The following is a 26762-nucleotide window of genomic DNA, read 5'->3' on the forward strand; positions in this document are numbered from 1 at the left end:
GTCAATTTAGCATTCTAAAATCGAGTCCAAAGGACTCGATTTGTTATATACCAAATTAGTTTCAACCTTGGCTAACTAATAATATAGTTTGATTTTTATAGTTATTTAAGAAATTTTGCACAATATATGACCAAGAATTGCCCAAAATGAAGAACCATATTGCCAAACCAGCATCGTAGGTAGAGAAACAAGCCCTGAAGTAAACAAAAAAAACAATCACAAATTGATAACAAATATACACCCACATAAGAAATCAATGTTTAGAAGAGAAAAATCAATAACTAATCAATACCTAGATGAGAAAAAGGCAAACCCATAATGTTAACAAGAAGTATAGAGCCAAAAGAATCAAAATAACGAAGACCCATTAAGTAAGAAACAGTGAAGAATCAAGAAGAAGGGGTAAACCTTGAACGACGAGGTGGAACTCCAGTGCGGCGGCGCCAGCTCCTAACCGACATGTGCGGCAGCTTCAACGACGGGGTGGAGGTCCGGTGGTATAAGGAGAGGAGATGGAATGAGTTTAGGCGTTGGAGCTGTTTAGTTCTTCAGGTCTGATATGTGTTTGAGATTGAGTTATAATTGCGTGTGTTGGAGTGCATTGGGTTTTCAATAGAAATATAATGTCGCGTATATTCATTGGTGGTGTAAAGGAGGCTCTTTACGCCAGCTCCTGGCCAAAGGTTTTCTCTAAAACAAATTATAAAATGTTAATTTTTTTTTTTTGTTGAAGAGAGTTTCAACTTATAGCGTCCGCTTCTGATGATAGCTCTTTATCATCAGATTAAGACACCAATCAGTTTTTGGTATAGGCGGGAATTGAACCCCAGATCTCTTATTCAACCAATAGAGATTTTGATCATCTTATTGGTTCAAATTTGAATTTACTACTGAGACTACTTTTTTGCCCCAATAATAACAAATACTAACAACTTGCCATTTATAATTTGTTATGAAAATGTTGTGGCATAGCATTTTTCTAAAAAATAGATGATCAAATGGCTCTTCCTTCGCTGGGCTAAGGGGTCATTGCACACACAAAATATCCATTTGATAGGGATGATGAAAAAAGAGAGAATAAGAAAAAGACAAAATAAAACTTTGGTCATAGAAATTGATTATAAGTTAACTACAAGTTGAAAATATTGAAAAATAAATTTACTGTAACCAAAATGTAGGGAGCTAATTGACATTGACGAATTGACTCACCAGAAATTTATATTCAAAGATTGCCAAGTGAGTGCCTCACAGGACCCTTTTGAAAGAATATGATCCTTATCTCAATTACAATAGTAAGTTAGTGACAACTACCAACAAAATTATAATAGCGTAATAGAGGTTGGTAAAATATATTGTAGTAGCGGTTGATGAAGTCTATGGTCTATTAAAGGCATGCAATTTGAAGAAGAGAGGTAGAAAGGCATATATATTACATGCTATTGTAGAATATTTGAGAATGGAGAATATTTCAAACTTCTCTTGTAACTTTACATGGTATCAGGGCTCTACAGAGCAATGTTGGTGTGTTCCTTTCAATTTTTTTCCCATCCTTATTATTTTCACTTCTCTTTGTCCCTGCAATGGCGTCTAATAGCTCCATGTTCTCCATTTCTACAATAACTTCTTCCTCTACCTCACCCATCGTGAAGCTCCATCATGTCATCACTATCAATTTACCAGAGATAATTTTTTAGTTGGGAAGCTCAATAGGTCCCTTACATCCATGGTCAATATCTATTGGGCAATTTCAATGAGACTACACCGACGCCACCACCGATGATCACGGAGCGTTCTTGATCCTTTGATGAGGCTTCTGGTTGTTAGACGATTTTAGTGAAGAACTTGTGGTAGGATTTTGGCTTTGATATCAAATTGACGTAGGACAATTTGGGAAATTTGTCTACTTGTACTTGTGGCAATACCAGTAAGTTTAGATTTATGAAGATTTGTGGATTTTAGATTTAGAATTTTTTTTTTAAAAAGAGTTTCAACCTATGACGTTCACTCTTGATGAGATTAAACTTTTTATTATTAGATCAAGACATTAATTAATTTTTGATGTAGGCGAAGATTGAATTCTAGATCTCTTATTCAATTATCAGAGATTTTATTAGTTGAGCTAACTGAAACCCACTAGATTTTGAACATTTTAGGAAAAAGGTTTTTGGTTCAAAATAGAAAATATTTTATTATTGGTTGAAAAGAGAACATAGAGATATGGAAATATAATTTTTTCATATATATATTTTTTTTATCAACTTCATCCCCTTTCAATATATTAAGCATTTCATAAAAAAAGAAAAGAAAAAAGAAAAAAGAATGCATTAAGCACAAGTATATGTATTATTAGTATTAGGCCCCTAGTTTGACTAATAAAGTAAAACCTAATAAAAAACTAACTTGGATCCAAAGATAATGAAACCTAATATATTTAAGTTATCCTAGTAAATTCTATATTAAAATTTTTTTTCTTTGGTTGAGAATCAATTCTATATTCAATTAAACTATAAAAATAATCTTAATTTGCAAGAATCAAATAAATTACAGATTTTCCCTGACTAGGAAATTGTCCATAACTATTATTATAAAAAAACCAAATAAAAAACTATTTTAATCTTAAAAGACTCATACTTAACCTTTAAAACCATACAACTTTTACTTCAATTGAACTTTACACTTGGACCCCATCAAACAGTAATACTTATTAAAACACACATGAAAATAGTAATATCGAGTTTATAATATATTACATAACTAGAGTATAACTACAAAATGGTCTAACATTTGTAGTTGTAGACTGAGGTTATAAATAGCGGACACTAGACACACACAACCAATGTGGGATAAATATTCCTACTTTTTTTTTGAGTAAACAATAATATCTTGAATAAATAAATTTGCGAAATTGTAATAGATGGATTATCCATGGCAGCATCAATACTTTTGCCTCAAATATACTAGTTGCATCATAAATGAGCCTAAAGTCATAATTTGGGAAATAGACTCCATTAAGCTTGAAAATCCAAAAGCATTTGCCTTTTAGTAAACACTTACCCACCCAAGCCACCCAAAGGCTCCCAATATGTTTCATAATGAAACACAGCAGCTACATTCCAATCATAAATCTTTTTCAAGCCCAAGCCACCTTCTTTCTTAGGTAAACAAACTTATTACCATGCGTTGTGCAAAGGACCTGAGGTGTTCGTTAAATGCCACCTAAGCCTATCATGTATGCTAGTTAAACCAATCAAATCATACTTAACAGGCTATTGTAACTTGTGTTTTGAAAACAAGATTTCAAAATTATAATAGCGTAATAGATGTTGGTAAAATATATTGTAGTAGCGGTTGATGAAGTCTATGGTCTATTAAAGGCATGCAATTTGAAGAAGAGAGGCAGAGAGGCATATATATTACATACTATTGTAGAATATTTGAGAATGGAGAATATTTCAAACTTCTCTTGTAACTTTACATGGTATCAGGGCTCTACAGAGCAATGTTGGTGTGTTCCTTTCAATTTTTTTCCCATCCTTATTATTTTCACTTCTCTTTGTCCCTGCAATGGCGTCTAATAGCTCCATGTCCTCCATTTCTACAATAACTTCTTCCTCTACCTCACCCATCGTGAAGCTCCATCATGTCATCACTATCAAATTTACCACTACCAGAGATAATTTTTTAGTTGGGAAGCTCAATAGGTCCCTTACATCCGTGGTCAATATCTATTGGGCAATTTCAATGAGACTACACCGATGCCACCACCGATGATCACGGAGCGTTCTTGATCCTTTGATGAGGCTTCTGGTTGTTAGAAGATTTTAGTGAAGAACTTGTGGTAGGATTTTGGCTTTGATATCAAATTTTCGTAGGACAATTTGGGAAATTTGTCTACTTGTACTTGTGGCAATAGCAGTAAGTTTAGATTTAGGAAGATTTGTGGATTTTAGATTTAGAATTTTTTTTTTAAAGAGAGTTTCAACCTATGACGTTTACTCTTGATGAGACTAAACTTTTTATTATCAGATCAAGACACTAATTGATTTTTGATGTAGGCGATGATTGAATTCCAGATCTCTTATTCAATTATTAGAGATTTTACTAGTTGAGCTACCTGAAACCCATTAGATTTAGAACATTTTAGGAAAAAGGTTTTTGGTTCAAAATGGAAAATATTTTATTATTGGTTGAAAAGAGAATATAAAGAAATGGAAATATAATTTTTTCAAATATGCCAACAATGCTATGAACAATACCCGTAAGAAAGAAAAGGGAAAAAAGTGGGGAAAAAGAACACAAAGACCAACATGCCCCAATATTTCGAGAAGTGAAGAGATAGAAAAATGGGAGAATAAAAAATGGAGAATGGATAGAAAAATGGGAAGAGAAAAAAATATTAATTTCTCTCATTTGTGTTTAGTTGGGAGTGGAAAGTGGAGAAGTGTGAAAAATGAGTTTGTTCAAATTTACTCATATGTCCTTGTTAAAAAATAATACCTAATTAAAACAAAAAAAGTAGCAAACAATAAAAAGAAAAAGCGACCACCCAAATTTATCAAAAAAGAAAAATCATGCCAAAAAAATCACTTCTAGTTAAGCAAAAAAAAAAAAAAAAACCAAAACAGAAGCACTATCACCCCCCTCCCTAAAAAAGAAGGCAACACATCCACGGCCCCAAGAAAGCAAAAGCACCCAGAAAAGGAAAAAGACTTCGTAGATGTAAAAGGAGGAGGAAATGTAATTTAGTTATTGACTGCAACTATTCATCTCCCCTATATTCTTCCTAAACTAGGGAAATGCAATTTTGGTGGGCCATGGGAGAAAACATTTGAGCCCACCAATTTTTTATCATCTCATTCTCTCCAACCAAATGCTCATAAAATTAGTTTTCTCTCAACTTTTCTCTATTTTCTATCACTCCTGTTTCACCTCCAACCAAACGGACCCTAAGGTTATGTTGTTTTATTTAAATTAGACACAATGGTAATGCCTACTCATAAACTAGCAAAAAAAGTTAGAAATTTAGTTGAACCACAATATTAGTTGGAGGACATCCTTGATAATGTGGCTCTTTTGTAATTCAGTACAGAGTCATTTATTGATTTATAAATTTTTTCGATCTCGATTCTAAAAAAAAAAAACACTTCCATTTTTTTTTTTATCAACTTCATCCCCTTTCAATATATTAAGCATTTCATAAAAAAAGAAAAGAAAAAAGAAAAAGAAAAAGAATGCATTAAGCACAAATATATGTATTATTAGTATTAGGCCCCTAGTTTGACTAATAAACTAAAACCTAATAAAAAACTAACTTGGATCCAAAGATAATGAAAACTAATATATTTAAGTTATCCTAGTAAATTCTATATTAATTTTTTTTAATTTTTGGTTGAGAATCAATTCTATATTCAATTAAACTATAAAAATAATCTTAATTTGCAAGAATCAAATAAATTACAGATTTTCCCTGACTAGGAAATTGTCCATAACTATTATTATAAAAAAAACCAAATAAAAAACTTATTTTAATCTTAAAAGACTCATACTTAACCTTTAAAACCATACAACTTTTACTTCAATTGAACTTTACACTTGGATCCCATCAAACAGTAATATTTATTAGAACACACATGAAAATAGTAATATCGAGTTTATAATATATTACATAACTAGAGTATAACTACAAAATGGTCTAACTTTTGTAGCTGTAGACTAGAGTTATAAATAGCGGACACTAGACACACACAACCAATGTGGGATAAATATCCAAACTTTTTTTTTTTTGAGTAAACAATAAAATCTTGAATAAATAAATTTGCGAAATTGTAATAGATGGATTATCCATGGCAGCATCAATACTTTTGCCTCAAATATACTAGTTGCATCATAAATGATCCTAAAGTCACACATTGGGAAAAAGACTCCATTAAGCTTGAAAATCCAAAAGCATTTGCCTTTTAGTAAACACTTACCCACCCGAGCCACCCAAAGGCTCCCAAATGTTTCATAATGAAACACAGCAGCTACATTCCAATCAGAAATCTTTTTCAAGCGCAAGCCACCTTCTTTCTTAGGTAAACAAACTTATTACCATGCGTTGTGCAAAGGACCTGACGTGTTCGTTAAATGCCACCTAAGCCTATCATGTATGCTAGTTAAACCAATCAAATCATACTTAAGGGGCGATTATAACTGGTGTTTTGAAAACAAGATTTCAAAAGAGTGTGTGCAACAATGAGCGGTAACAAAATTTTGTGAGTGTTTGGATTGAGCGTTTCCACATCTGCGTTTAGTCCAGACGCGTTTTGCTCTATTTTTTTCTCCAGCCGCACTTGTTGACTGTCCTGCGTTTCTCCTTTTTTTTTTTTTTTTTTTTTTTTTTTTTTTTTTTCTGCAGCAACACGCTTTTTAGAGACAAACGGCTACTGTTTATGAACAGTAACCGTATATATCTGACTTTTCAGTTGCTTTCTGCCTTGAACAGTGCGTTCGTGTACTATTCACGGATCCCCAAATTTTATTTTCAGTTATTTTTTTATTTAAAATGAGTCCCACAATACTATTTATATATTTAAAAATTATTTTGTTACAGTGTTTTCAGTTTTCAGCAATTTTAACCAAATCAAAATTACCCAAATTAAAGAGGAAAAAAAAAAAAAAAAAACTAGATTCCTTTCTTTGTAATGGGTTCCTTTTTTTCTCTGTTGGGTTGGCTGTACAATGTGGCAAATTACTTTAACAGCAGTGCCATCTTCTTTGTACGCTCTCTAAACCTAAACATTAACAACAAAGCAAAAATTTAAAAAAAAAAAAAAAAAAAAAACCTCTGAGCAACCATGGATGTTGCATCTTTCAGCAGGGATGCACTAGAGTGCTTTTGTCGACCAGTTCTGCAAGAGATTGATTACCTCCTTCACTACACCAAAAACATAAACGAATTCAAAGATCAAGCACGAAGACTGAATGCTGTTGTGTCGGACGTCAAACATGCAGTTGAGCAGGCAGAAAGAAATAGAGAAGGAATCAAAAATGAAGTCCAAGTCTGGTTACAAAGAGCCAATAAAAAAGCCACTGAGGCTCAAAATCTTCTGGACAATGAAGTACAAGCAAACCAGAACCACAGATGCGCCTGTGCTTGCTGTTCTCCTGATTGGCTTTCACGCCACAAGTTGAGCAAGCAAGCAGTAAGTATTGGTAAAGAGATGGGTGTTATTTGTGAAGAAAAGAAGAGTTTTGAGACTGTTTCTCTGCCTGCAATTCCGGAACCTACAGCACCAGCACCAGCCGGTCATTTCATGTCGTTTGAATCCACCAAAAATGCTATCGAAGACATCTTGAAAGCTCTGAAAGATGACAACAACAACACCAACATCGTCGGGGTTCATGGAATGGGCGGTGTGGGCAAGACCACAATGGTAAAACAAGTTGCGGAAAAAGTCATGACTGAAGGTCACTTCCATCGTGTGGTGATGACCACTGTGTCGCAGACTGTGAATCTCAAAAAAATTCATAGTTCCATTGCAGACGGTCTAGAACTCCTTTTGACAAAGGAGAGTGACGAAGGGAGAGCAAAAGAACTGAGGGAAAAAATAATGGCAGATAAAAGAATCCTTGTAATTTTGGATGATGTCTGGGAATGGATTGATCTATCCAGCATTGGAATCCCAATTGGCAGTGACCTTGAGGTTTGCGAATCGAAGATCTTACTGACTACGAGACGAGAACATGTTTGCAATTCGATGGGATGCAAAGAAAATAGGATCCATCTCAATATCTTATCCCCGGAGGATTCTTGGGATCTATTCATAAAGACAGCAGGCACAGTTTTTGACTCCACTGAATTTGAAGCTGTAGCTCGCGAGGTTGCAGGGGAATGTCACGGCCTTCCCTTGGCACTAGTAACAGTGGCAAGGGCGCTGGGTGACAAAGATGAGGAAGAATGGAAAAAGGCAGCGAGGCGACTTAAAAGGTCAGTATCTCCAAACCCTGATCATCAGGAAAAAGTTACTGAATGCATTAAGTTGAGCTATGATTTTTTGAAAGATCGGGAAGCCAAGGCGTGCTTCTTGATGTGTTGTCTCTTTCCAGAAGATCACAATATCAGCAAGGAGGTTTTGGCGAGGTATGGGATGGGGCTGCGCTTGTTTCATCATGTTGACACATTGGATGAAGCAAGAGGAGATGCTGATACCTTCACCAAAAATCTCATAGACTCTGGATTGTTGTTAAGGTGTGATGAGGATGCATTTGTAAAAATGCATGATGTTGTACGCGATACAGCTAAATTGATATCATCATCAGGAAATGAGGAGCTTTTTATGGCACAAGCTGGTTCTGCTTTAGAAGAGTGGCCACGGCGAGACACTCAATTTGAAAGCTACACCGCACTCTCAGTTATGTTCAATGATATCAAAAGACTTCCTGATGAGCCAGTATGCCCTAAACTCCAAGCCTTATTGTTGCAGGAAAATAAAAATTTGAGGGAAATCCCAAGTGGTTTTTTTAATAGAATGAATACCCTTAAGGTGTTGGATATAAGTGGGTTGCCGATATTGTCACTTCCACCATCAATTAGACTCCTAGAGAACCTTTGCACCTTATATATGGATCGTTGCGAGTCAAAAGATATTTCCATATTAGGAGGACTCAAGAAGCTGGAAATACTTAGCCTCAATAGATCTTTTATTAATACCTTCCCAGAAGAATTAGCAGAATTGACTGAGTTAAGGATGTTGGATATGAGATCTTGTGATTATATCCAAACTATCTCGCCGAACATAATATCAAGATTACATGGGTTGGAGGAGTTATACTTGCAAGGAAGCTTTTGCCAATGGGGTAATAGATTGGGGGGAACCAACGAAGAAAGGAATGCAAGCCTGGAAGAGTTGATAAACTTGCCTCAACTAACAGTTTTGAATATTGACATAGAAGATGTTAATTGCTTGCCCCGTAATGTAAACTGTAGTCCAAAGTGGGAGAAGTTTGACATATGTATAAATGCATCATTATTCAACAGGCTATTGAATGCGAGCTTGTCCATATTAAAACGGGTACGTACAAGGACCTTGTTTATTGACACTACAATGAGCAACTTACCAGATTGGTTCATTAAGGCTGCGGCCGAGAAAGCAGAGATGCTTATCTATTCACGGTGCTGGAATCTCAAAAACATTCTTATTGAATATGATAAGGGGAGGTTGTTTGGTTTGAAGTGTCTCTATATTCAAGAAAGCAACAGTGAACAATGTTTAATACCCTTAGCAGCTGAGGGTATCCCAAACACTCCAGTGTTTGAAAAATTGCTGGAATTACGCATTCACGAGATGGAATCTGTGAAAGAGATATGTGTTGGTCAACTACCACCTGGGTCCTTTGAAAAACTTAAATTCTTGGAGGTGCAACAGTGTAGTAACCTGGAGAACTCACTTCTGCTTTCAAACATGATACAGAGGTTGAATAATCTGGAAATACTGAAGGTAACTGGGAATTCTATTAAGGAGGTGTTTGGATTTGAAGGATTAGAGGAAGGACGTCGTTACTTGGAAAGGTTAAAAGAACTCAGATTGGACAATCTTTCTCAATTAGCAAGCATATGGAAAGGCCCTTGTCAGTTTGCAGATTTCAGAAATGTCAAAATTGTGATTGTCATTAAATGCAACAAATTGAAATTTCTCTTCTCACCCTGCATGTCTCAAGGTCTTTTGCAATTGGAAGAGCTTTGGGTAGAGGATTGCTCTGACTTGGATGCAATTATTCAGAAAGATGGTGGAATTACTCTGGATAAAATTACATTACCTCGACTAAAGACCTTAGCACTGCAAAATCTAGCACTTCTTGTTAATTTCTATGATGGAAATTCTTCCTTGGAGTTCCCTTTTCTGGAACATTTGCATGTGCGAGCCTGTCCAAATTTCAGAACATCTGACTTTCACAGCTCCAAACAATTCCACTTTAACAATGAACGCCACTATAACCTCCTAAAGAAGAGGTATGTTTCCATCATGGTTTTCGCTGCATTCAGCTTTTTTATCCACATTTATTTTCCTCATGTAGTAGAGAATACATATTTTATCAAGCATTTTATTTGTTCATGCAATTGATTATGTCTGACATTCTTCTTGGTGTCCAATTTTTCAAACCACTTTCAATAGTGATTCTAGCAATTTCAGGAAAACGTGATATCACTAGGCGATTCCTAATAAATTTGAATCTGTGTATACATACATACATACATACATACATACATATATATATATATATATATATCCTACAATTTATTAATTCTTTACCCTATTGCTTGTTAATTTTCTTAAGACTGATAGAACCGGAAGATATGTCAGTGGAATAGAGATGACACTGGATAGGCAGCTCGTGTAGAAGTGTGCTGCAAGCTGCTTTCAATGCATGGACTTGAAGAGGCTGTCATTTGGATTCTTAAGGAGCTGCATTTCTTTCAAAGAAAATATGTGGTTAGCTTCTTTATTCGTCGTCTGTTAATGTTGTATGGCAATTGTGTAGCCAGGATATTTGAATTAGCTTGTTCAAATGCTTGATGTACTTCTAATATGGGATTGTATTTTAATCGAAAATTTGTTACATCCTTCTAATATGGTAACAATGTTTAGATGAGAGATTCTACAGAAAATTAGAGTTTATATATGTGAGAACTTTTGGAAAGTGAGATCTTTTGGAAATGCTGAGAGTGATATACTATCATGTGGACACTAGGGTGTGGTAATGTACAAAGTGTTAGGTTGCTATATCTGTTTCATTAAAAGAGAAAAGAAAAAAGGAAAATGACAATGAAAATGACTATTAGGAAGAAGCTCAATTGATAGATTTTGGAGCTCAATTACTGTTTGTAGTCATATTTATTTGTGGGCTTGATGCACCTTGGTTTATTGGACTTGATCATTCTTCTTATATGAGGGAGAGTATGGGGGCCTTGATCAGTGACACATGATGGGTGGGTATTTGCCTATATAGTAAGGTTAGCATGTTCTTCACTCTTGAATGTTACACAAAACCATAGATCTCATTATGTCTAATGATTGGGTGGCTTGTCCCATTAAGAGCCCTCTTTTAGAGTAAGAGCATAGAGGGGGAAGACTCATATGAGTAGTGTTCCGAGTGCAGAAATGTGATTCATTGTTGTTGATAATTTGTTCATGCTTTCTCATAGTGTCTAGAGATACAATGTTGATTGGTCACACTTCCAATTCTTTACTAGATATTTTGGCGTTTACCATGACTTGATCATTAATTCTTTTCCCCTAATTAAATATTTCAATTCCTCAACTATAATGGAATTGAGTGAGACCAAGAAGAAATATAACAGCCATCTGAAAAATGCATATTGAAGGGCCCGTTTAGACCCCAAATTTATCAATTTACACCACAACCACAAGAAGTACCAAATCTGTAATGATACTTCTGATTGTTTACCTTTGTCTTTACTTATGAAAAAAGTAAATGACATCCAAATTTGGTACTAAAGTGCAAAACCAATGGAGAACAATTCCAAAGGAAAAAAAAAAAAAAACACTCTTGAGGGCGACCCATAGTAGCTTACAAATTTTTATACACCCCTAAAGCTAAACCCCCCCGTAGAGTGAACAGAACATAATGCTAAGTAATTTTTATACATTTGAATCAAAGTGCTATTTTTGTGTCACATTGTTTGGTTCTTATATTTTCTCCAAATTTATATTTTTCTCTCGTGATCATAGTTACCAATTCACAATACTTTTGTTTGATTCTTAAAGTTGGTTTTATGTTATTTAATGGTTTGGAAATAGGTGTTAAATAGAATATGACGCAACTTTAGGCTAGCCTCTAACTTTCAAGTCAAGATGAATTGATTAAAATTTTAATACAAAATCATTCATAAATGATTTTCAGGATTTAAATGAAGGTCCAAAATTACATATTGACAAAATGATTAAGCAATATATGTATTAAAAATTAATTATTGTCCTTTTTTCATAGCTTGTTAATAATGAATAAACTCTAGTATTTCTCATTATTAAATGGTGAAAATCTGTGTTTGAATTTCAATACCAAATTTTAACTCCCTAATTTCTTTTTGAAAGGTTATTCAATATGTATAACAATAATAAAATTATAAAAAAGAACAACGTATTCTATTTTTCAATGAAAAAACAGTGGAAGATGTACACTATTTTTTCTTGAAAAAATGTACTCTAATTTTCTATCCAAACTTCTCCATTCCTTTGGCAACTTTGTTACCACAAATATTTTCACAATTTATTAAAGTGGTAAGTTATATCTAAGTGATACACAATCACTTTCATATGATCCATCATTCATATCATGCCAATACTGCAATACAAGTTATTGAAAAAATAGTGTCACTAAACTTATTATTTATTTGGAGATTGATGAATAGGAAAATGGACCTTAATTTTTTGAGAAACGCGTCCTAAATTTTATTACAATAATACTAGGCTACCAACAAAAATTCATAAACTAAGGAGTAGTGTGGAATATGAAATTTTACAGTGATCTTATCTTTAATTCTTTATTAATTTTACTAATGCATTTTATATTTCTAAAAAAAAAGCATGTTTCATCATTTATAAGAAAACGTATCAAATCCTTTTCAATAATATGACTTAGTTCTTTTAGGATCACACACTTTGTTACAAATTTTTGCTACAACTTTATGATATGTGCATTTCTGATTGGTTATCGCTTATATATGAATTCACTACTTTTTTTTCCACCATTTATTGCCCGTTTGGATCCAGCGTTTTGCTGGCTGTGTTTTCCTTTTTTTTTTCTTTTTTTTTTTCATTTCTACTGCGGGGGGACAAATGGGTCAGTGCGCGTACTGTGCGCACTGTTCACGTACTTTTTCAGCAATTTTTTTATTAAAAATAGATACCGCAACACTATTCACATATTTAAAAATTATTTTGTTACAATGTTTTTAGTTTTCAGTTTTCAGCAATAAGTTTTATACAAACGGACTTTTACAATCACATATGTCAAGGTTGTGACACAAAAGTTGTGTCTATAGCTTATCACTATATTAATTATAAAATGTGTCCAATTTCTTTTAAGATCTTAATTGTCTTTTAAGCAAAATTTTGCAAATGTTTTCTTTGATAAATCTAGCTAGAGTTTAAGTATCGGTTGGCGTGGTCGATATTCTTCCCTTCCTGACTAGAGAGGAATAGGGAATTCGACAACGTATCATTGCCCAATGTATTTGTCTACGCTATGATGCTGGACAGGACAATGTGCTCCAAAGTTAAACAAGGCACCATGGCAGGTCCTAAATTTTCCTAGTATTCCCAATTTTCGTATTAGGCTGAGTTTGGATAGCTGAACGCGGGAGGCGTTCAGCGTTTTCCAGCTTTTTTTTTTTTTTTTTTTTTGCACGGATTTCAACCAAGGACAAGATCTGCTATTTATTACTGTGTGAATACTATTAATGCACTGTTTATAAATAGTACACGCACTTTTAATTTTTTTTTTAATTAAAAATAGTACTGGCACTATTTACATATTTAAATATTATTTTACTACAATATTTTCAATTTTCAACAATATTCAAACCAATTATCGTGAATTATATCTATAACAGTATATAACACGTCTTCGGTTTACGTTCCAAGAAATTTCCAAGAAGCTAATCAATAAACACAAAACAGCAGTATAGTGCTACTTTTTTCTGACAACACGCAATAGAAAATTAGAACACTACTGGCCCTACCTTTTAGCTTTTATTCTAACTTCAAAAAAAAAAAAAAAAAACCTATTTTGTTTTTCATTTTTGAGTTTTGACTGAGGATTAGCAACGTCCAATGCTAATGAAAAATTAAGAACAGTGTGTCAATTTGGCGGGATTGAGATCAAGCTATTGCACCTGATGCAATTAATATAGGTAGTTGAGATTTAAAGTAGAAAAAAAATTTTAAATTTCAGTCATTCTATATAAAAAATAAGTAAAATTAAAAAAAAAAAATTGTGAAGGGATTATGTGAATTGCACGGTGTAATTGCACTTAGCAATTGCACCGGCTCCCAATCCTAATTTGGCATTCTGTTGACTAATTTGCTAAAATTTGAGACAAACTCCAAATAAAAAAAATAGTTTTGTTTTTAAAAAAATGACAATTCTATGTTTACTTTACATTATATTATCAATGTAAGACTTACATAGTAGACTAAATAAATATGTACAACATTTTACACCTTTGCATAAAAATGTATAATGTTATACACATTTTTTTTAGAAACAATGTAAATTTTACATTGATAGAATGACAATACAATATTGTAAACTAAGAATTTTTCTTTAAAAAATATTTATTTATTTGTTAAAAAATAGATTTAAGCAAATAAAATAGCAAAGGGTGAAAAGAAAATTTCCCAAAGCTAATGTGAGAAATTCTACAATGATTTGTTCTATATCAACAACAAAATGTCATAATATTTTTACAACAACCAAGGTTTCAGTCTATCACAGCCTCACAGGTTAAATAGAAATTAATTAGAATAATATAATATTATACCATAATTTACCACAACAAAAAACAAGGGTATTGATTTTCTCAAAAAAAAAAAAAAGTGTTGACATTTTTTTGGGTCCCTAATGTTCTTTTTTTCAATAATATAATATTATGGTATAATGTAACATCACAGCTGCTAATTGTATAGTATCAAAAAACGTATAATGAGTTAGATTAGCAGATAAACTAAATTAAAGAAATCGAGTTTTGTGGGTTTTTTATTTTTTGAGAATAAAAAGTTTTGTGAGTTATAACATGTTAACAACTTTGTGAGTTATAACATGTTAACATACAACTAATACATTTTTACCTTTAAAAAAAACACATTTTTAAATAAAGTAAATAGAATGTAATCCATATATATATATATATATATATATATATTATAAATATCATTAATATCAACACTTTTTTTTTTCAATTTTTTGCTAGGAAATTAGTTTTGGAACCTTAGCAAGTAGTTGCATGAAAATCCGCTCCGAGTAAGGAAACAAACTTGTTGGAAATCAAATTGCAATGCCTGAGCAAAATCGTTATTAAATTTTAGAAAAATTCTCTAAATTACATGGGATAAACTCTTAATTAGAAAGGTTATAATTTTTTTATTATTGATAAAAGAGTAAAAGGAAATGTTTACGAATGCCCATTAACAATTTATTTAAATAATATTTTTATAAGAAAAAATAATCTTTTAAAATCTTTTTTCGTTTATTATAAAAATAGCGTCAAAACTTTCTGAAAATAAATTGTTAACCTATTATTTGATAACATAAGTTAAAATAACGCAAGAGGGATTTTTTTTTTTTTGGTTGCTGAATAACGCAAAAGGGAATTGAAATGCTTTAAGCCCGTTTGATACATATGTTTAAAAATTAAAAATTATTATTTAAAAATATTTGTGAAAATACATATGAGTGAAAAAAAGTATAAAAATACATGTAATATTATTTAAAAACTAAAAATAATTCTTTGAAAACACAAACTAAACCCCTGCTTTGAATCTGTTCTTTTGATTGGAAAATTGATAAAAGACTAATCTGGAATTAGAGACAGAGATCCAATCAGTGTGTTACGAAATGAAATAGTAGTAGGAAAGGGATTAAATGCTTTGAAAAAGAGGCTTCATTCATGTATGAAAGTAAAGAAAGTTGTCCCGTGCCTTTTCATTTTTCAAAGAAAGTGAAGACTACGGAGTTGAAATGAAGACAAAAACAATAATAATGTCAGCTTAATTTTCTTACTTTTCTTCTGACAACGCGCAATGCAATGTACTAACCCAACGTCCTATTTCCATCCATCTCAAAAAACCTTCCTCCCTAGTCCCTACAATTTTAGGGGCGGCGCTAGTTAGGAACTTAGGATAACGCAAGAGGGAATTGAAAATTATGCTTTGAATTTGTTCTTTTGATTGGAAAATTGATAAAAGACTAAACTGAAATTAGAGACAGGGATCCAATCAGTGTCTTACGAAATGAAAAAGTAGTACGGAAGGGATTAAATGCTTCGAAAAGAGGCTTCATTCATGTACGAAAGTAAAGAAAGTTGTCCTGTGCCTTGTCATTTTTCAAAGAAAGTGAAGACTACGGAGTTGAAATGAAGACAAAAACAATAATAATGTCAACTTAATTTTCTTACTTTTCTTCTGACAACGTGCAATGCAATGTACTAACCCAACATCCTATTTCCATCAATCACAAAAAATCTTCCTCCCTAGTCCCTACAATTTTTTTGTTTTTGTTTTTTAGTCCCTACAATTTTATTTTCCTTTATGGGTTTCTTCCATTTGAGGATGAAAATTTGATTTTTTTTTTTCATTGATCTACGCGTCATTGTTTTTAGGCTGTACACTTTATAGTCATACTATGAGGGCGTTTGGATCCGCGTTTCTGCGTCTACGTCTGCATTTTTGCTTTTGTTTTGTTTTTTTTTTTTTTTTCAAACCTAGCCGCATGTATTGACTTTTCAATTATGAACAGTGCACAAATGCACTGTTTATGGATCCCACAAATTTCACTTTTCAACCACTTTTTCATTAAAAATGAGTCCCACAGCACTATTCACACATTTAAAAATTATTTTACTACAGTATTTTCAGTTTTCAGTTTTCAGTTTTAGCAAAATAAGTTCTATCCAAACAAACCCTATATCAAACCAATTTCAAGTAACTTATTTCTGGACAAGTTTTTCTTTTCGCTAGCAGCTCCTCAAAAGATAATTGGTTCTCATTTTAGCTATGTCATGGAATTTATTTATTTATTTATATTTTAAAAACAAACATAGACTTGAGAGAGAGAGAGAAAGAGAGGTTCTAACACAAAAATACACGATAAACCTAAAGCTTCACTCAAATGTCATAGAATTTGGACTTGTATATGCAATTATGCATATCCAACAGCTCGAGTGAAACTATTTTTTTTTTCTTTAGTTACAAAAAAATTTGCATTCCCTATAGTTCAAGCAACACTACTGTTTCTTTTTCATCAGCTTAAAAAATACAAAAAAACAAATGTGCATACCTAATAGCTCAAGTAACACTATTTTTTGGAGGCGGTACATGGTAGATAGCTTCCAAATATATAATCTTCTGTGTCACTATCAAGGAAGTCAATACCGTATCAGAGGCTGTACCGGTTTGGCTAGCGGTACGATATATTTTGAATACCGGTCAATACTGGTGTACCGTTTCGGGTTTACCACTATTATATATATATATATATATATATATATATATATATATATATATATATATATATATATATATATATATATTAGCAAAGAAAATTTATAAGTTTAAAGTTAAAAAAAAAAATTATCTAGCAAAGATATAAATTATAAATTATATATATATATATATATATATATATATATATATATATATATATATATATATTAGCAAAGATAATCTTTAAATTATCTTTGATTTATATATATTAGCCGAAGTTCTGGACACAGCCCCCCACCTATTCATTCTCAATAAAAAAAAGCCCCCACCTATTCATGTAACCAAACATGGTTAACAAAAAGTAGATCAAATGGTTCAGAAGCTTTAAAACTCTTGAATCAATCTATACCGTCCATTTTAGGTCAACCTACTTATAAAAGCTGCATTACACATTTCCTCTGTTCACACTCTCATTGCCGCCTCTGTCTTTTTTTTGGTAAACATTGCTGCCTCTGTCTTATACTCTCATTGCTAAAGTCTATGGTTTTCACTCTCTCAGCGTAGCACAACATAGCTTCACAAGACTCAGCCTTGTTTTTCATTTTTCTCATTTGGGTTTTCGAATGGATAGCCTTGTTTTTCATTTTTCTCATCTGGGTTTTTGAATGGGTAGCCTTGTCTTTCTTTTTTCTCATCTGGATTTTCTTTGTTTTCATTTACTGGCCGAAACAGCCGGATTGCGCCGGTACGGCCGGTTTTCGCCAGTACAGCCGGTATGCAGTCGGTACAGCCGGTAATTTTTCCAGTACGAAACAGGAGTGTACCTGTACCGGTGCACTGGCCGGTACGGTATATACCGGCCGATACGGTACGGTATCACCCACACTGGTCATTATATGAGTTAAAATAATTTTTTTTAAAAATGTCATTACCTGGAAAATGCCCGCTAAATATTCATATCATTAGTATATATGATCTTAACAACTGCACAACAAATTTTGTTTTTTTGATAGGAGCTACACAACAATTGATCTTTGATGGGATCGATAAAATGATGAAAATCATTCACATTTAGCATATGTTTAGATAGAACTTATCGTTGAAAATTGAAAATTGAAAACACTGTAGCAAAATAATTTTTAAATGTGTGAATAGTATTGTGGGACCTATTATTATTATTTTTTTTCCTGAAAAAGTGCTTGTGGGTTCTATGAACAGTGTGTGAATAGTGCATGAATAGTACCTCTGGTCTCTCACACAGTAACTCCATGTGCATGAACAGTTCTGTTACTGTTCATGCATTGGAGGAAAAAAAAAACTGAAAACGTAGCAGACTTAAAACGCAGCAGTAAAACGTGGATCCAAACACATTCTTAGTACCAGATACTCTATGATCAGGACTTTACAAAAAAACAAGACAATGTGCTCCACAGTTAAACATGGCACTATGACAGGTCCTAAATTTTCCAAGTATTCCTAATTTTCATGTTAGCACCGGATACTCTATTAGGACTCTACAAAAATATCAAATTTACTTGGTAAGCACTAACAACACTTAAACACCGTTTGAAAATTTTATACTTGTTGAAGTCCACTACGTACTTCTAACGGTTTGTCTTAATTGTACATTGTACGTTTTTAGACTCCTTAAAATACAAATTGTTTAACCTAATTATTTAACCAAGTGATTAACTTAGGTAAATTATTCAAATCTAGATTAAAACAATAACAATCATATCATGTAAAACAATGCGGAAAAATAAAGAATACACGATATGATAAATCAGGAAAACCAAACCGGTAAAAAACCTGGGGAGGATTTAACCTAATTATCCTCAAGGTAAAATAAGATCCACTATAAAAGAATTGAAGTTTTACAATAGCGACTTAGACCACTAACATCCTATTGTTACCTCGAGCAGAAAACTTACTACCACGACCACGTGACAACTTCGAGTTCACAAACTACTTCTTTCTCAGATCCATAACATTCACAAGTATACCACTTGTATTTCTTGAAGTTCTTTATGCAGCAACTGAAACGATCACCAAGCTCTCGACATCAATCTCGATCTTGATAACCCTAAGTATGTATGAATGAAAACACCTTTAGATTTCACAAGAGATTCACACACACACAACATAAACAACAACCTAAAAACATGGCTAGGATTTTTCCTTTTATACTTAAGGCAAAATATAAAACCCTACACGTCAAATGGGCTTGGGCTGTGTAGGAAAAAATCTGCAAAAAAATAATCTGCATGAGTTTCAATCGATCGAGTCTAATTTTCAATCGATCAAGTCTTGCAGAAAGTGAACAGTGATTTTCTGCAATTACTCAATATCAACTTTACATTAAACATGCTTTGAGCAGCCTAAATCTAGACTCTAAGTTTTGATCATGGTTTGTCAACATTACACATTGAAGTTCTAATACATTTAGATCCTAAATCCTTAAAACCTCACAAACTCCCCCTTTGGCAATCCATAACAAAACGCAAAATACAAAATGCTCAAAGTTACACAAACAGCCCAACCAAACACAATTCAATCTAACCACTATCTATCAATTGCAAGTGTAGACAATAGTACGACTGAATCAACCTGTAAATTCCTAAAACCCTCAACAAACACATAAATGCATGTGTGGAAAATACAAGTAAAACAAAATAAATTCTTAATTTCACATAACATAAAATAAAAGACATAACATGAATAACCTCAAAATATAAATCAAAAACTAATGTAGCATAATGTGAAACAAGAAACAAAAATAATAAATAAAATATCTCCCCCAAACATATACATCAACATGAGCCAAAAAGAATATACAAGATGAAGCACCTAAATACAATCTAAAGCACCTAAATACAATCTAAAGCACCTAAATACAATCTAAAGCTCCAAAGTTCCAAAACAAAAAATCTCCCCCTATCTCCATCCATATGTACTTCCCTTTTTGTGAAGAATTGTCAAAGGGTAATCAAGACTCATCATCAAAAGGAGGTAGTGGAGGGGACTGTCTAAAGCTCACTAACTCTGCACGTAAAGCCTGAAGCTCTAAGAGGACATCCACCAAAAGCTGACCATAAGCCGCTTGAACGGTCATGATAGTGTCCAACATACGAAGAATGCTAGAATCATCCAAAGTAGAAGGTGGAGGATCAGCAGCAGCAGCAGCAGTCGAATCAACAAACGCATCAGCAGATGGGTCACCTGAAGAAGAAGGAGAAGGAGGAGCAACACTCGAAGAAGACTCAACTCTAGGGCGTTTAGATCTAGCTCTTATCTTAGCAATCATCTGCCTATGGAAGGTGGCACCTATAGGAGCTATAATGTGTACAGGCTCAAAAACAGGAAACTCATCTAAACTTAGATGCAACGAAATCCGATGTATAAACTCGGGAAAGAAAAGAGCATGAGCAGAAGAACTACTCCTATGCACCTCAACCAAAGATTGAATGAAAAGATGATGAAAACTCATAGGAGCATCTGTGACAAGAGCATACAAAAATGCACATCTCTCGATAGGAATGGTGTGCAAATGTGAGATGGGCAGGATAGAATGGCAAGAAATCCGAAAAAAGAGATAATGAATCTCGGTCAACTCATAAGTAGTGATCCGAGGATTAGAACCCCATTGGATAGAAGTACCAGTTAGATATGACATAATATCATCGAGTGGAGGAGACTCATCGTAAGGATATACATGATGCTGGACAGTAGGCACCTCAAAAGCCGAAGCCACTACTGAAGGAGTAATGGTAAACTCTTCTCCTCTTATCCAACTCTTCACAAACCGAATGTTGGAAGAAGTGGAGTGAATAGAGAGGTTCGAGTAGAACTCTCTAATCAGGGTAGTCGGAGGAGAATGATCTATATCCAACAAGGGTAACCAGCCCCTACACTCAAAGTTTCTCCGAATCTCACCATCAAACTCATCTAAGACAACTTTTCTCTCAGCCCACACATACCTACGGATGTTCAACTTCTCATACGTCTCTTGGTTTTTCTCACTTAGAAACCTCTCACTATCAAAAGCTAGAGTAGAGGTGGAGGTGGGTTTCCTATTGGCTTGAGTCTTCCTAGTCGCAATGCTAAGGTTGGAATGGACAGACAGAAAAGAACCAAAGAGAGAAAAAAAAAAACAAGAAAACCTAAGGGCAGACTGCATCAGACACAGTTAGAGCAAAAACAATATAGAAAATAAAAATCTATATGATGCATGAACAATATTAACACATGATACATGCACTAATGAGAATAGTTCAATTTCACTTTAAAAAATCACAGAATTCGCTTGAACATAGAGTTTATATAAAAAAAAAAACCCCAAATTTTGAAAAACGCACTTTCAAAAATCCCAAAAAATTGATCAATTTATCATTACACAAGTTGGATAACAGTATATAATGATAAAATGAATCAACAACACAAGCCAATTTCATCAATTTATGCTTAATTGAACAAAATCCCCAATTTCCTAAATTTTCAAACCCTAGAAATTTCAAATCTTCCCAATTCATCAAATTGATCAAATTAAACTATGAAGAACATGTTAATATCATCTAACAACAAAAACCCATTGATCAATTTTGAAAGAAATCATTGAAAACACCAAAAACCCCAAAATACAATAGGTTCGAATTTTTCTCTAAAAAGCATGAAAAATGAAATAAAACCAAAAAAGAAAGGGTAAAAGGGTCTAACCGGTGCTAGAAGACAAAAACCTTGAAGAAAATTTGAGGGAAAACGACAAAAATTTGCTTGAGTTGGATCGGGTGAAGAGAAAGAGCTAAATAGTTTTTGAAAAGAATTTGAAATAGTGAAGAACACGTAAAAAACTTAGGCTTTTAAAAAACTCTCTGAATGATTTTCAATCGGTTGAAAAATAGGTTCGATCGATCAAAAATCACATTCGATCGATCCAGCATCAATCTAGCAACGATTGAGCCAGATAGATTAAAACCAAATTTTTTAATCGCAATTTCGATCGGTCGAGCAATAGGTTTGATTGATTGAAAATTTGGAAAAAACAAATTTTTGAAAAACAAAGCAATTTTATGCAGAAACTCCTTAAAGCAGTGTATTTTATGAATGAAATGCATGAGTATGAGATGAAAAGTTTTTCAAAAACCTTTGAATTTAACCTGCTTCATTCAAAAAATTTTTTTAATCAATTTATCCCAAAAACACAAACTTTAAACACATTTTGCATCAAAATCAAGGTACTTTCAATCTTGGATGGCCACAACAAGATCACACACAATAATATGCATTAAGTTTAGCAAAGAGTAATTTGTGAAGTGTGTACAACTAGCAAGAGTTTGAGATACATGTGAGGTAATAAGTAGATAGTAAGCAATCACAATTTCTACAAAATTCATCACATAAGTTTGAAATTAACTATCACCTAAAGAGTTACATCATATAACTCCCACATCTCCTAGAATAAAAGCTTGCAATCATGTAAGTTTCTTGAATTTGCCTCATAATGTACACACCAATTTTATTTGATTTAAAACTTATTAAAATATCCAGGATATGTACACATCAATTTTATTTAATTTGAATTTAATTATAAGCTGAGACTACACCTTATGTTCTTTTTGTGCATGTGTTACACTTTCTCGAGCACAAAATCTTATGATATGCACTAAGGTGTTCATGATTGGCTAGTAAACAATGGTGAGATGGTTATTTATGCTTTTCTCATTAAGTTCAAGTCCAACAATCAAAAGCATGTGACTTCAAGATCAAGATCATGTGATCAAAACCTAAAAACAACTCCCACACAACATGCACTACAAGACTCAAACTAGCAAGTGTAATAAAATAAACTCATCCAAGCTAAACAAAGTACATAAACAAGTTATGTAAAGATAATATGGCCATCCTTGAATTCAAAAACAAGATAAATAATGCAAAACACATTTTTCTTCCCTTGTTTTTTTTTTTTTTTAAAAAAAAAAAACAACCTAGCATGAAATGCATGAATGATATGCAATGCAAATCCTAAAAACAAAAACAAACCAAAACAATAAAAGAAGAATGATCACAAAGAATAGAGAGATGAAGCATAAGGACCATGTAAGAAAGACTCAATTAGATTGAGCCTTTTGCATTCAAAACTTTTTAGATGCAACTCTAGCATTGGAGTTATTATTCTGATTAGAATGATGAGCAACTTCAGGATTGAAATAAAAGTTTAAAGCCTTTACCAACTCACCAATAAGTACTATAGGATCTTGTGCTTGTGGCACAACTACTTTTGGCTTATTTGCTCGCTTAGCAGCTTGTAACTTGAAACAGTTTGAACGAATGTGCTCTGCCTTTTCACAAAAATGACAAACCCAAACAGGTCTATCATGCAACTTATTCTTAGGAGGGTTAGAAGTCTTAGGCTTAAACTCTTTGAGATCAACCCTAATCTTCTTAGGAGGTGTAACTTCCACTGGTTTGACAATCTCACTCACGAGAGGTTCAGAAGAAGGAACAAAATTTGTGGAATGAGTTTCAGACACAGAGATGCTTTCTACAAAACTTAGACCAGTTTTGTCTAAGGGAGACTTTTGAACACTTAACATGTGATCAAGTTTAGATAATTCTAGTAACAGACAATTCTAGTTCTTAAGTTCTTAACTTTGTCAAGCAACAACATGTTCTCAGTCTTTACCTTATCAAGCAATTCATTAGCATCAAACAATTTCAAGAGAAAATTCTTCTTATCAAGTTCAAGAGAAGCAATTTTCTGTAAACCTAAATCAATATTCATAGCATCTTTTGTAGCTACCTTGCAAAGCTTATTATAGGCTTCTTGCAAATCAGCATTCTCAGAGAGTTCCCCATTAGATGGGTTCTCATCAACCACAACATTTTCAACAACTACAGCAATAGATGTGAAAGCAATGAAGTTTCCATCCTCATCACTACCAGACTCATTATTAGAAACTTCATTATCACTAAGGGTTACAGCCATAGCCTTACCTTTTGATCTCAAGTATGTAGGACATTCTGATTTCACATGACCATACCCTTGACAACCAAAACATTGTTGACCCGTGGAATTATTAGAGGCTTGACCTACTTTTTCTTTAGGTTTTTCATTATTATTCACCTTAGCGGGTTCATTCCTCCTAAAATTTCTAGGTTCAGCAATGTTTTTACCTCGTGCCCTTCTGTTATTATTCTTAAGAAAGTTTCTAAAATTCTTGGCAAAGTAAGCAATCTCTGTAGCAGAGAGCTCATCATCAAATCCATTCCCTTCTACATCATCAACTGACTTAAGACCCATTGATTTGGATTTGTTTGTCTTGGATAGGTCTAACTCAGAGGACTGAAGAGATCCTACAAGTTCATCAACAGGGATGGAGTCCACATCCTTGCTTTCAGTAATGACAGTCACTTTGGGTCTAAAGTCCTCAATCAAAGATCTATGTATCTTCCTAACAATCTTAGGTTGATCATAGATTTCACCCAAATTATAAGTAGAATTAACAATGTCATTAAGCTTAACATAGAATTCATCAAAACTTTCATCTTCAGACATCCTAATGCTTTCAAATCTAGATGTTAACTGCTGTAACTTATTGATCTTAACTGTCTTTGTGCCTTTATGCACAGCTTAGAGAATATTCCACGCAGTATGAGCAACCTCAACATTAGAGATTCTCTTGAATTCTTCCATTCATGGCTTTGCTATTAAAAGCAGCTGCTTCTTTCCGAGAAGTTTGTCACTCACTAACTGGAGTAGTGGGCTTCTCTCATTCGTACTCAACGGAGTTTCAGACTCTCTCATCAATAGATTTCAGGAATGCTTTTATCCTTACTTTCCAGTAGGCATAGTTGTTTCCATCAAAGTGAGGCAGGATCATAAGAGATTGACCATGTTCCATGACAACAGAGGTCAAGGATCAACTCTTAGATCAATGGATCTAAACACTAGAGCTAACCAGCTCTGATACCACTTATACGTTTTTAGACCCCTTAAAACACAAATTTTTTAACCTAGTTATTTAGCCAAGTGATTCACTTAGGTAAATTATTCAAATCTAGATTAAAACAATAACAATCATATCATGTAAAACAGTGCGGAAAAATAAAGAATACACGATATGATAATCCAAGAAAACCGAACCGGTAAAAAACTTGAGGAGGATTTAACCGAGCTATCCTCAAGGTAAAACAAGATCCACTATGAAAGAATTGAAGTTTTACAACAGCGACTTAGACCACTAACATCCTATTGCTACCTCAAGTAGAAAACTTACTACCACGATCATGTGACAGCTCTGAGTCCACAAACTATTCTTTCTCAAATCCACAGCATCCACAAGTATACCACTTGTATTTCTTGAAGTTCTTTATGCAGCAACTGAAACGATCACCAAGCTCTCAACAACAATCTAGATCTTGATAACCCTAAGTATGTATGAAGGCAAACACCTCTAGATCTCATAAGAGATTCATACACATAGCATAAACAATAACTTAAAAACGTGGCTAGGGTTTTTCCTTTTATACTTAAGGCAAAATATAAAACCCAACACGTCAAATGGGCTTGGGCTAAGTTGGAAAAAAATTTGCAGAAAAACAATCTGCACGAGCTTCGATCGATCGAGTCTAATTTACGATCTATTGAGCTTTGCAGAAAGTGAATAGTAATTTTCTACAATTACTCGATTTCAACTTTACGTTAAACATACTTTGAGCAGCCTAAATCTAGACTCTAAGTTTTGATCATGGTTTGACAACATTACACATTGAAGTTCTAATACATTTAGATCCTAAATCCTTAGAACCAAACATACATGTTTCATAGAAACTACATTATGAAAATTATATGCGCAAGATAGTATAATTGTCATTATGACAATTATAACTCCACATGTGTTGGTAGTCCAGTGGCAGGAGACGCCTCACCGGTGATCGGTGCCAGCGGTCTAGTGGCTAGAGATAATGCATTAACGATCGGTGTCAATGGTCCAGTGGCTAGAGATGTAGCGCCAAACCATACTAAGATTCATAAATTGGTTACAATAGTTTATGGTTTGCCAACATAGTCCTATGGATTTTACAAATGTTTAATGATACTTAAATTGGTTACATTAGTTATTAATCTGTCAAATGTTTAAAGTTATACACATGAAATTTGTAATATCCCTAACATGACTCTTTTTATTTGCAATCATTAGAAGCCAAGACCATAGGTTGAAACTTAAAAAAACAAAAAACAAAAGAAAAAACTTTATTTATTTATTTTTTATATTTTTGTGCTAATTTTCAAATCTTACAATTTCAAGAATTTCCTTATGAGATCCATTAAGAGCTCTCTTTAGTCTTGACTCTATAGCCTTATCCTTTTTAATACGGTGGTTCATAAATTACAACCCTTCGTGAATCTATCGTGGTGAGGTATTATAGTATAAAAGAATATAATGTTATTTTATTACATAATATAACATGACTTGGGTGATTTAGTGTTTATTAATTTATTTTTTTCTTCTCATATTATTTTCTATAATTTTCGTATTATTCTCTCTCTCTCTCAATTTT

General features: G+C 33.2%; 1 protein-coding gene across 1 annotated transcript; it reads left to right on the forward strand.

The window, feature by feature from the left end:
* Positions 1–6750: 6750 nt before the first annotated feature.
* On the forward strand, positions 6751–10661 carry LOC142642188 (putative disease resistance protein At4g27220). The gene is made up of 2 exons (XM_075816540.1): positions 6751–9991; positions 10318–10661. Exons 1-2 carry the CDS (start codon positions 6837–6839, stop codon positions 10349–10351), a joined length of 3189 nt encoding a protein of 1062 aa, XP_075672655.1. The 5' UTR covers positions 6751–6836; the 3' UTR covers positions 10352–10661.
* The last annotated feature ends 16101 nt before the right edge of the window (positions 10662–26762 follow it).

The sequence above is a fragment of the Castanea sativa genome, chromosome 7 (assembly GCF_040712315.1).
Source record: "Castanea sativa cultivar Marrone di Chiusa Pesio chromosome 7, ASM4071231v1".
NCBI lineage: Eukaryota > Viridiplantae > Streptophyta > Magnoliopsida > Fagales > Fagaceae > Castanea > Castanea sativa.

Excerpts from the sequence above, each read along its gene's own strand:
- LOC142642188 (XM_075816540.1), top strand. The coding sequence starts at position 6,837 with ATGGATGTTGCATCTTTCAGCAGGGATGCACTAGAGTGCTTTTGTCGA. Across the intron at positions 9,992-10,317 it reads TATAACCTCCTAAAGAAGAG|ACTGATAGAACCGGAAGATA; the intron begins GTATGTTTCCAT and ends AATTTTCTTAAG.